This window comes from Peromyscus maniculatus, chromosome 11 (genome assembly GCF_049852395.1).
Source record: "Peromyscus maniculatus bairdii isolate BWxNUB_F1_BW_parent chromosome 11, HU_Pman_BW_mat_3.1, whole genome shotgun sequence".
In the NCBI taxonomy this organism is placed as follows: Eukaryota; Metazoa; Chordata; class Mammalia; order Rodentia; family Cricetidae; genus Peromyscus; species Peromyscus maniculatus.
The window spans coordinates 41,980,286-41,992,500 of NC_134862.1; the positions used below are offsets into that span (position 1 = coordinate 41,980,286).

The 12,215-nt window shown below is 45.9% G+C and overlaps 1 protein-coding gene across 1 annotated transcript in view; it reads left to right on the forward strand.

Annotated features, from left to right (window-relative positions):
• Nucleotides 1–12,215, forward strand: part of Dstyk (dual serine/threonine and tyrosine protein kinase) — a 49,256-nt gene that overhangs the window by 12,981 nt on the left and 24,060 nt on the right. Inside the window, exon 2 of the mRNA XM_006988808.4 lies at nt 4,155–4,543. Within this exon, the coding sequence (XP_006988870.2) occupies nt 4,155–4,543 (389 nt within the window). The remainder of the gene's footprint in view (nt 1–4,154; nt 4,544–12,215) is intronic.

Below are 12,215 nucleotides of genomic sequence, written 5' to 3' on the forward strand. Positions count from 1 at the left end.
ATTCCAAAAATATGTAGAATAACTAGTGTTTTTGAATGTGCAGCAGTCAAAAGTAATTCTGTTTATTTATTTATTGTAAAGATTTACTTCCTTTGACCAGCCATAGTGGCTCAGGTCTTTAATCTTAACACACATGGAGGCAGACACCGGTGGATCTTTGTGAGTTCAAGGCCAGTCTGGTCCACATAGTGAGTTCCAGGACAGCCAGAGCTACATAGACAAGTCTTGGAAAAAACACCTGCCCCACCCCCAGCCAAAAAAAAAAAAAACAAAAAACCTACAAAAAACAATTAAAAAAAAAAAGGTTTACTTTGATTCATGTGCATGCTGCGCAAGCCCAGAATGTCAGGTACCCCCAGAGGCCAGGAGAGCTTTGGATCCCTGGAGCTGGGATTGCAGGAGACTGAGTTGTTTGACATGAAGGATGGGAACTGAACTCAGGTCCTCCGGAAGAGTGGGCAGTGCTCTTACCCACTGAGCTATCACCTCTCTGGCCTGTTTGTTTTTTATACATTATGCCCAGGTTGGCTCAGACTCCTGGCCTTGCTGCCTCTGCTTTCCTAGTGCTGGGGTTACAGTGTGAGCCGCCGTGCCTGGCCGGTCTCTGTTTTCTCCCGGGCCTTTATTCCTCATGGTCTACAGCAACATTCATAGCGACTGTATCAGTTTGTTTTAAATTGAAGTCCTATAATTACTAAATGCTGTAGATTCAGCCCTGGCTTGGGAAGTGGCGTGGCGGGTCATTGCCCAGGGTCACTGCCGAGAGCAGGGTGCAGCTCTGCATAACTGTTTTAGCTCCTCAGATAAGTGGAGAAGCCTGACTGCTTTTGATTTTCTTAAAGCCCATTTTCTGATTTGTAAAGGAGGACAGAAATTATCTGGTAGAATCAAGAACATTGAGTTGAGGCAAACAGAGGTCAGTGTATAGAAAGAGATCAAAAATACTATCTAGAACGGTAAATACGGTGGCTTGCTCCTTTGTTTGCGCTTCTTTCTCCTAACCTGAAACCTTGTGGAAGGAAGTTCAGTCCAGATAACTGTGTTTAAGAACAACCACCATGAAGAAAGACGGAGAGATAAAGCCTTGGTTTGCGTTCAGGACAATTGGATTTGAATTTTCCTGCAGTCAGAGTTGGCAGGGTTAATGTGCGCCAGCTGAGAAGCCCCGCTGTTCCCTTCTGGCAGCCCATATGCAGATACTGCTGTATTAATTACCAGAGGAAACCCGATTAGCTCCCCAGTCCTTTAACTGTCTGCTAGGCGGAGGCTGCTGCGGCTCAGAGGCAGCTTTCCTCCCTCCCTCCAGTGTCAGACACAGCTTCTCGGCTCTTCTTCAGAGCTTGCCAAGACTGCACTGTAGGTCCTTAGAGCCCTTGGCTAGTCTAGTCACCTTTGATCAGGACGACTTAATAGCAGTTCAGGAGGAGCTTGCCTAATTAAATTCATGAACAACTTAAAAATAAAAACAGCCAGGCGTGGTGACACACACCTTTAGGAATCCGAGGGTGGATCTCTGAGTTTCAGGCCAGCCGAATCTACTTAGTACCCAAGCTAGCCAGGTCTACATAGTAAGACCCTATCTCAGAATAGCATTGCCAACAACCAGACCAGTTAAAATGAGAATTTAGAACTGGAAAGAGTGTTAAAGATGGTCTAACTCCGTCAGTTCATGAGCAGTGCAAGGATCAGAAAGGGCCAGCAGACTGGCAGGATCAGAAAATCACCTCAGGGCTGTTCCCGTCGCCAGCTGGGCTCCTTGTCACGAAGGTGCCCAGGGAAGGAAGAACATCCCATCTGCTTTGGGCTTCACATCTCTCGTGCACTTATTCAAATCTTAGGGACATGTTGGAGATCAGTGAAAAAGCTCATGGGAGAAGAAGAGGGCTTGGAAAATGAGAGAGCAATGCTCTTGGTAAAGGCCTTCCCGGCTCAGTAGGCTGCACATGGAATCCTGGCAGAGTGCCTGGAAATGGGCAGCAGAACTGGGCCCCACCTCAGCCCCCTTGCCATTGCACTCGTTTTGGCTGCTTTGACTGGAGCAGCTCGTTTCTGCAGACTGTTTTTGTAGGAGAGATGGAGCCTGGGAAGGTGATGATTTGGGTCAGGTGACTAATGGGGTGTGTCTCTGTGGCTTTGGCTGATGCAGCATGCTTTATTGGCTCTGCTGCTACTTTCAGAGCTGTTGTCCTGAAAGAGGCTGGGGTTTCTTCATTTCCCACACTGCTAGAGCAGCAGCAGTGGCCGAACTTACTGAGGGCTGCTGTTTGTTTTCCTTACAAACTGCCTTTGTGATAGTGAGTCCAGGCTGCCAGTGGGAACGGTCATTTAGGTGAGACTCTGGGACATGGAGGTGAGAGGGAAGGCAGGCCAGCTGACATCTTCCCTTCACATTCAGTTGCTCTGTTTTCTTCACAGCTCCTCACTGTGTCAGGAGGGAGCACTTTAGGAATGACGGCTCTCTTGAAATTCTTCTTCACGACACTGTGCTTTGCAGATGTAGTAGACTCACTTCTATAGACATCACTTCCCATCTGATGAATTCTTACACAGAACAAATATGTAATTTTCAGTTACAGTCCTGTCACAGTCCTTGTGTTAGTGCTCAGGATGCAGAGAAATAGGAAGGTTCTTCAAGCTTTGATTCCTAGAAACAGTTATTAATAGGAGAACCTCTGCTGTAGGGTGTATATTCCAGACTAGAGTGACAGAGGGACACAGGACTCGGACTTGCCCATTGTTCTTTGCCGAGTAGTCACACAGACCATTGTTTGTTCCTTCCTGGTTTAGAGCACAGGCCAGCGATCAGAGCTGTGAGTAACCTGGTGTTGGTCACTCTTGTGCTGCTTAGACAGCTGCCACACAACAGGCACTCGGGAAATGCTTTCCAGACTTTCAGAGAGTAGGTTCCCATTTCTAGTGTTGCTGCTGTAGAGGCTGAGGCCAGGGTGCTGCACTCGTAGCTAGACATGAAACAGAGGACCATAATGAATGCAGAGAGGGACTTAGGGAGGACAGCCCTCTTGAATCTCTCTGGGGAAGATGAGGCAGGTACGTTCTGAAGAACTACCTTTTCAGTGAGTCAAGCCTCTTACCTCATGAACAAAACAATTCCACAAGTGGTTTGGTATAATAATGTTGTTAGCTGACTAAGGCAAATAGTATCTCAGTGTTACCTACCACCTTAACCTTCAATTATGACGTGTGTGTTTGGCTCAGAGATTGGCTCTCCTGAATCTTAGATGGCTGGAGACCCCACTGCTGAACCTTTTTGAGAATGAGTGAGTTCTTTCTTGAACATTTCAGGAACCAGTTCCATATTCTTTCCCAAGCAGGTTTTTAAGCTTTCTGGTCTGTATAACACTAGGAAATCTGTTTGAGGAAGTGAACCCTTTAGGTTGATGATGGTATCCACAAAGGAGATTATTTTTGAGATCACATCTCTTAGATTTGCCTAGATTTGATCCTGCTGGGCAGTTCTGTCCCTTTGTCTTACTCATGGTCTTGTCAGCCATCAACAGAAAGAGTATGAGTTGATTAGGGAGTAGAGATTGCAATTAAACATCCAGTATCTCAAGAAGACTTGGCAGCTGGGGTGCCGTCGTCAGCTATTGGGGTGATGGACTGGAAAACGCGTTAGAGCTCATGCCATCTTGCAGAGGTCTTTACCTCCCCTCCATTTGTGTGTTTATCAGCATTTAGGCATAAAATAAGTTTAAATGAGGAGTACAAGCTAAAACTGCATAAGGTAGGGATTTAAAAGGGCTGTGCATTCAAGTATTCCACCTTCTGTCAGAAGGAAGGTTTTCATTTTGATTCATTTAGATATAGTTTCTGCTTGGACTCAGACCTAGTTATTGCCATTTAATACTCTTGTGTTTGTGAGGGACTCCTTGGAAGCTGTCCCTCCACTGTATGAAAGAAAGAGAAGGGACTGTCAGGTCACTGTCACCTTTCGTTTCTCGTGATGAGCTGGTCAGGTGACTACCTGACGTTTGAAGAACATTTTCTGACTGGTGCATTTTCGCGGCACCTCCTTTAACCAAAAGTTTCCCGGAAATTTTCCCTCTGGGACTGCGCCGTTCTAGGTGAGTCTCTCTGTCCTCCCCTCACTTTATCTACTTCTTTTTCCTCCACTCTCCCCATTCCCCACCCAGGCCCGCTGAGCTGCATTTCCTTCCCACCGAAGGAAGAGAAGTATCTCCAGCAGATTGTGGACTGCCTTCCCTGTATATTGATCCTCGGCCAGGACTGTAATGCCAAGTGCCAGCTGTTGAACCTGCTGTTGGGGGTGCAGGTGCTCCCCACCATCAAACTGGACAGTGACGAGAGCTGTAAGCTCCGGCGCCTCCGCTTCACCTACGGGACCCAGACCCGGGTCAGCCTGGCTCTCCCTGGTCAATATGAGCTAGTGCACACGCTGGCTGCCCACCAGAACAACTGGGAGACCATCCCTGAGGAGGACTTGGAGGTTCAGGAAGACAGCGAGGATGCTGCTCATATTTTAGCTGAACTGGAGGTGACCATGAACCATGCTCTCCTACAGGTACCAGCCTTCCATGTGTGTCTGCCAGCTTCTTCTCTGACTTTAGAAAAGTAGTCTGGTGCTGTGTATTCTGGGCTCTGAAAGGAACGGAGACTGAGAGGAATGTAATCCACGAGGCTGACTGGGCAGGCGGGAGCAGCTTCGTGCCTGCCTCTGCTCATCATACTGTAGGCTCTGGGGAATGCTTGTATCTGGCAGACAGGAAGGGGTATGTGATTGCTGCATCTTGACAAGATCTTACAGAGTAGTTACCAAAGTTAGAAGGCCCTTTTTGTTTCTAGAACTGTTTTGAGCATCTCTTTCTAAAGGGACAGTGATATGATGAATAATTAATATTCTTAGTAGAACTGAGACCATGCAGTTCATTTCCCTGACCTTATAAGGAACCCAGGTTTGATTCAATCTAAGGGAACAAAGCATCCCTGTCATCTGAAGAATACCTTGGCTTCTCTGTATGTAAAGTCCCCAAGAAAGCATAGGTGCTGTGGCATCTCCTGTCTGTCATGTTGCCTCTCCATCATTCCTGCCTCCGCACAAGAAGGCCTCCTCTTTTTCTGGCCTTCATTTGCTACTAGATAGCTAGGACTAGGCCATGGCTAGGTGGAAATAGGGGTTGGGAAAGGATATGGTATTGGGGCCAGGCAGGCAGGATTAGAAGAGCATGATAGTGCTCAAAATGCAGGGCTCTTCACCTCGCATGGCTGTGCCTGACAGGACGGGCTAGTTTGGCCCACTTGGGAGAGTGCCTCGGTCTTTGTTAGTACCTCTCTGTCTACCGTTCTTCTAAGACAGCTGGTCTCTCTGTCAGTGACTGTGATCTCATTTCCTTCTACATGTTTCTTATAGCTTTATGTGCTGGAGTGGGATATGGAACAATCCCCATTTTCTCTCCGTTCACTTTTAGTGGTGGGCTTCCTGTTTTCAGGCACTCTACTGCTGAGCTACAGAGAAACCCAATTTGATTTAAATTTCTAGGGTTTTATTTGTTTTTATTTATTTATTTAAGTGTGTGTGTGTGTGTGTGTGTGTGTGTGTGTGTGTGTGTGTGTGTGTATAGAAGCCAGAGCACTATGTCAGGTGCTCATCAATCATCACACACACACACACACACACACACACACACACACACACCCCAAGATTATAATTGAGAGGGTACTGGAATAACAATACCAGCGCGGCCTTTTCTTTGCATGGTTAAGATGAGGATGATCACTCTTCCTTAGAAGCTCTTTCCTGTGGCTGATGAGATCTCCCTCAAGCAGTTTCTCCAGATTTGCTTTCTTCTCCAGTCTTCTGATGTGGAGCTGGGAGCAGACTCCAAGGATTCTAAGCTTAGCTTCCTGTGATGCTGGGGCTTTGTGGCCTCTGTGGGTTTGGCTACCACTCTCTCACCACAGGCTTTCATCTGTCGAGTGATCAGGGATGCTGAACTCACTGCCGGGAGCAGGTCACAGCTACCTGGAGAGTGCTCATGACCGTGAAAAAGATACTTTGTCAGCTCCAGTTATATTTAGGATCAATGAGTTCATGCTTCTGTTTGATTTGGAGAGGGGGGTGGCAAAGAAAGGAAACATTTAGCTGAAGGAAACCAAAACTGAATTAGGGGAAATGGACGTTCCTTTGAGTTGTCAAACTATCAAGGCAGAATTTCCCCCGCCCTCTTATACAATGGTTATTTTTCTGATACGTTCAAGTCCTCATAACCTTCCATTTTCAGCATATTCCAAAATAGACCAACTTATATCAGCTCACACTGCCTGGTATTTCCAACTTGTTAGTCTGGCTAATAAGCCCTGAGGTTCCTGGTTTATACTTGAATAGGAGGAACACTGTTAAGCCATAGTGTTTGAGACCTTCTTTAGTGTTCAGATGTGTCTTTTTCCTCAGTTGGCAGTCCATTTCTAATTCCTCCTACAAAGTATTTTATATGCAAACGTGCCTTCCCTCCCTACCCCCTACTTTCTGGCATCTGCATCTCTCTACCCCTTTTAAAATCTCCTCTTACAGTGCTAATGGAGCAGTGGTCTGCCTCACACTTGTACAGTCTGCTGGGAGTGGGTGTGTGCGCATGCGTGCGTGTGTTTCTTTTGTAAAGATTCGATTTGCTCAGCCTGAGAGGATTCCCTCAGCCTCAGCAGTGCTTCCTTTACTGTGGCCGTTACATAATTTTGGTTTCTCTGAGGTTGTTGTTCTTCCTCTTTTTCTCCTCCCCTCCTCCTGTTCTTCACCCTCCTCCTCATCCTCTTCCCCTCCTCCATCATCGTCATCATCATTAACATAAATGTTACTTATTTTGCACAAGCTGGCCTTGAACTTATAATTCTGCCTTACCTACCACATGCTGGGACTCCAAATATGAGCCATCACAGCCAGCTGTGTTGTTCTGCCTTAATCAGTAGCCTGTTTATCCTGACAGGTGCTTCTTGGCCCTTTGGGAAATGTACATGTCACCTGCAACTGGCCTGCCACACAGCTGGCTGGTTATTGGCTCATAACGATCCTGGTGAGATATTTCAGAGAACAGAGGAAGACTAATATTTCCAGACAAGGTCTATCTTTTTTATTTGGCAAATATTTTTAATTAACCAGTTACAGTGTTGATTTTTCTCTTTATAACCCTCAACTAGACTTCAGTGGGAATAACTTGTTTTTAATACATATACTGATTTTTAATTATATTTTAGCAGTCAGTGTTTTCAAAATCCAGTCCCACAAAGCATCAAAAGAGAACAAAAAATTTATGCAAAAATTTAACCCTGAAATTTCCTAAGATTGTTGCTAAGAAACTAGCTTCTCTCTTGTTCTGGCTAGTTATTGGCATTTATTCTGGTGCCTAATAAAGCAAACATTGTATGTTGCCTGCCTTAGTTAGGGTTTCTATTGCTGTGATGAAACACCATGACCAATAAGCAAATTGGAGAAGGGGTTTATTTGGCTTATACTTCCAATCACGGTTCATCGTCAAAAGAAGTCAGGACAGGAACTCAAACAGTGAAGGAACCTGGAGGCAGGAGCTGAAGCAGAGGCCATGGAGGGGAGCTGCTTACTGGCTTGTTCCCCTGGCTTGCTCAGCCTGATTTCTTATAAACCCCAGGACCACCAGCCCAGGGGTGGCACCACCCACAATGCACTGGGCCCTCCCCCATTGATCACTAATTGAGAGGGTGCCTTATTGCTGGGTTCTATAGAGGCAGCTTCTCAACCGAAGTCCCCCCTTTCAGGTAACTGGAGTCTGTGTGTCAAGTTGACACAGGACAGCCAGCACACTACCTTTAGTCAGATGCCACACCGTCTATAGGATGTAGAGTAGATGAAAAGGTAAGAGTTGAGAGGTCAGAAGTAGAAAAGAAAACTAGGGCAAAATGCTGTTGGGAGGAAAGAATGCATGGAATTAGGTCCAGGTGGTTTTCCAGGAGAAAATAAATAAGGGTAGGTTAGAATATCCCAAGGAGAGAAGTAAAGAGTGATATTTTAGAGAGCTCCTTGATGGAAAGAATGGATTATTTTACGGGGCAAGAAAGGGAAACTGAAATGATGTGTTGGGCAGGATATGGGAAGTTCAGTCCAACACTGAATCATAAATACCTTGGAGACAGTAAGCGTGTGGTTTTTGCCTAACAATCTTAGCCTCCCCCTAGTATACACTACATATATAGTGAAATGCAGCCATCCTGCTTACACTGTCTGCCAAAGAAGATCAGGACCATCTAGAATAGGTTAATAGACATACTAAGTAGATGTGTGGTTTAAAGGTGAATGTGTTCTTTGGTGCTGGGTATTGAACTCAAGGCCTTGTGTATACCATCATGAGTTCTATCACTGAACCAAACCTCTAGCTGGGAATTTTTGTGTTTTAAATTCTTCACTAGGGGCTAAGGATGAAACTCAGTTGGTAGATGCTCTGAATAGTTTTATGTCAACTTGACACATTAGAATCATCAGAGAGGAGGAGCCTCAATTAAGAAAATGCCTCCATAAGATCAGGCTGCAGACAAACCTGAGGGACATTTTCTTAGTGATTGATGGGTGTGGGGGTGCTCGGCTCATGTCAGTGGTGCTACCCCTGGGCTGGTGGTCCTGGGTTCTATAAGAAAGCAGGCTGAGCAAGGCAGGGGAAGCAAGCCAGTAAGCAGCACCCCTCCATGGCCTCTGCTTCAGCTCCTGCCTCCAGGTTCCTGCTCTGTTTGAGTTCCTGTCCTGACTTCCTTTGAGGATGAACAGCTATGTTGAAGTTTAAGCCGAATAAACCCTTTCTTCGCCCACTTGCTCTTGGCCATGGTGTTTGATTGCAGCAGCAGTAAGTACCCTAACTAAGACAGTGGAGCACCTGTTTAGCACGCACAGAACCCTGCAGTCCACCTCATTCTCAATGAGGCATGGTGGGTCATATCTGTAATTCCAGCACTCTGGAGGTAGAGGCATCAGGTAGGGGATCAGAAGTTCAGGGCCATCTTTAGCTACATAGAGAGTTTGAGACCACATGAGATATATGAAATCCTGCCTCAAGAAAACAATCCTGGGTCAGGTATGGTGGCACCCTCATCTAATCCTAGCACTTGGGAGGCAGAGGCAGGTGGATCTCTGTGAGTTCGAAGCCAGTCTGGTATATATATGTGTTCTAGGACATCTATGGCAATGTAGAGAGACCTTGTCTCAAAAAAACTGAAAAGCAAGAGAAGTCCTAAGGAGTTTATTTGTTCCACAGTGGCTCTTAAGTAACACTTGATAGGACGCTGTCTCTTCTCAGCTCACTCTTCATTTATTTGCCTTTGCCCTCCAAGCTAGCTCTTGGGGGCTGACAGTTCAAAGTCCTAATCTTCCTCTTCCATCTTCTCCCTTTGCTACTGCTATCCTGCACAATACTGGTTTTCCCTGCTTCAAACCCTGGTATGTCTCCCTCTGAGGAAAGGCTAGTGTGGGGAAGGAGTCTTTCTCTATCCAGTCTCAGGAGGCTGGCAGGCTTGTCAGTAGGCAGAAGGTTCTGAACAGTATCTGCTCTGTCATTTCTTCTGTGGTACCTCAGCCATTCTTAAAGGATGCTATCTTGTTTCACATGGAGACTACCTTGCAGCCAGCATACTTCTTAAGCATACAGTGAGAGAGGATTCTTCAGACCCCTGCTTAGCATGTCATGCCTTCTAACTCTTTCAGAACGTCCCTGATATCAGATCAGACAGTTCCTGATACATAGTAGGCCGTCAGGAACCACTTAAACACAGCCTTTGTGGTGGATGAGGAACTGTGTAGCCATCTGGGTTTGTCACTTAGCTCTGTGACTGTGTAAGAAGAACCTAGTCGTCCCTATCTTTTAGGATTGATGTGGAGCTAAAATAAGACAAAAGTATAAAGAACCCAGCAATGTTGGCACAAAATAAGCAAGCTCCTCCTTCCATTTAGATGAATAAATCAGTGTTCTTAAGAAGAGTTCCTGGGCTGGAGGGGTGACTCAGTGGTTAAGAGTGTTCTTGCAGAGGATCTGAATTCAGTTCCCATCACCATCAAGTGGGGCCACTCATAACTGCCTGTGACTCTAGCTCCAGGAGATCTGACACCCTCTTCTGGCCTCTGCAGGCACTGCACTCACATGCGCACACACAATTTAAATTTTTTACTTTTGAAAAGAACAAAGTTCCTATTTTTCAGTCATTTGTCTCTTCCCTAATAATCAGCCAAATATAGACTTTTCCTTTTTTTCAAACTGAAGTCCATGTGCCAGCTAACGTTAGTTATCCAGCCTTACTAGAAATTAAATTCTTCATAATTGATTGGCTTGCTTTTATAGTAAGATGAAAGGACAAAGTTTGAGAAGCTACAGTACAGAAGTGTATGGAAACTTAACTCAGATCTTTCTTTCCATGTGTTTTCTCTTTGCCTGTGAACCTCATCAGTGGCTGAATAAAGCTTTAGGTTCCCATTGAGGTGATCTGTCCATCCCCTGTGCTTCTGGGATGAAGCTCTGGGATGGCCTCATAGGAACCCCAGTTTCTTAGGAGGCATCTCGTGACCTAGGAACTCATTTACTTAAGTTTCCCTTTGGAGAGCATTTGTACTGACCATAGTCAATATATTTTCTATAATGTGACAAGTAGAGCAGCGTTTTCTTCACTATGTAATTAATATTGAAAGGGAGGCGCAGGTGAGAGGTGGCTCAGTGGGGGGACTGGTTGAGCAAGCCTGAAGACCAGAGTTTGGTCCTCAGAACCCGTGGTAGAAGGAAAGAACCGATTTCTTCAAGTTGTCCTTTGACCTCCACATCTGTGGTATGCACACAACCACCTGTACTCTCTCTCACACATCATCCACACCTAATAATAATAGAGCTAAGGTTCAGGAAAGGAAGTGAAGTCAGAATCAACCCTGTAGAACAATAAGAAAACTTTTCAAGTGCCCATAAGAGAGGCCGGGGAGGAAAACAACAGGCAGAGATGGGGAGGGCTCTCTCAGTGGCAGAGAGACGCCGAAGATCTGCCCTGTGGGGGACAGCCCTTCCCAAGCCTCTGATAAAGTGTTTTGCCTCAAAGGAAAAAAAAAGAAAGGAAGGAAGGAAGGAAGAAAGGAAGAAAGAAAGAAAGAAAAAAAAAGAAAAGAAAAAAAGGGTGGGTAGGGCAAGGGCTGCCTGTGGAGTGGCTTTACAAGAGCAGGGCTGTTACAGATTAGTGTACGCTGCTTTCCATGTGGTCATGAACCTGAGGCTTCGGATGTGGAAAACGCCAAGACACCTGCCAGTTCCCAGCTTCAGCTTGAATATACAGCTTTGGAGTCACAGGACAGTCAGCTGTCTGAGTTAGGTCTCTATTGCTGTGGGAAACACCGTGACCAAAAGCACCTTGGGGAGGAAAGGGTTTATTCAGCTTGCAACTCTCAGGTCACACTCCATCACTGAGGGAAGTCAGGGCAGGAACTCAAGGCAGGAACCTGGAGGCAGGAACTGAAGCAGAGGCCATGGAGGAGTGCTGCTCACTGGCTTGTTCTTCATGACTTCTCAGCCTGCTTTCTTACAGAACCCACGCCACCTGCTCAGGAATGGTACCACCCACAATAGGCTGGGCCCCCTCAGAACCATCGCTAATTATGAAAATATCCCACAGGCTTGTCTCTTTTGAGACAACTCTAGCTTGTGTCAGGTTGAAAAAAAAAAAGAAAAAAGAAGCAAAACCAACCAGGCCATCGTCCTTTATGTAACTGAGCCTTAGCAGTGTCTGTGAGCTACAGAGTCCCTACCAGTAAAGCAGATATTCTTAGGAAGCACTCAGCTGTCTTCAGGGATGGAGTGATTGATGCCGCTTGGCGATTGCCACTTCCTACAGAAAGCAGAACCGAAGAACTGTGGTTCTAGTGTCGGAGAGTCGTGAGCACTTTCTTTTCCATTCTTTCTTTTTAAAATTTTCCTCTTTTCTCCTTTTAAGTTCTTCTCTCATACAGTAGTCCTGACCGCAGCCTCCCTTCCCTCCTCCCAGGCCCCACCTCCCTTCTGTTAATGCTGCCAGAGCAATGGCTGGTTAACGGAAACCTTCTCTGGGGCCTGTGAAGTGCAGTGTGTTCTACAGGAGAACTCTTCTATTGCGATTCAAATGAAATCAAGGGATTTCATCCTGATCTCCTGAGATTTTTCCCTTGATTGAGGAAAAAGATGCTTAGTTATTGCTTCAAACAGCAGTTTCAGATAAATGTG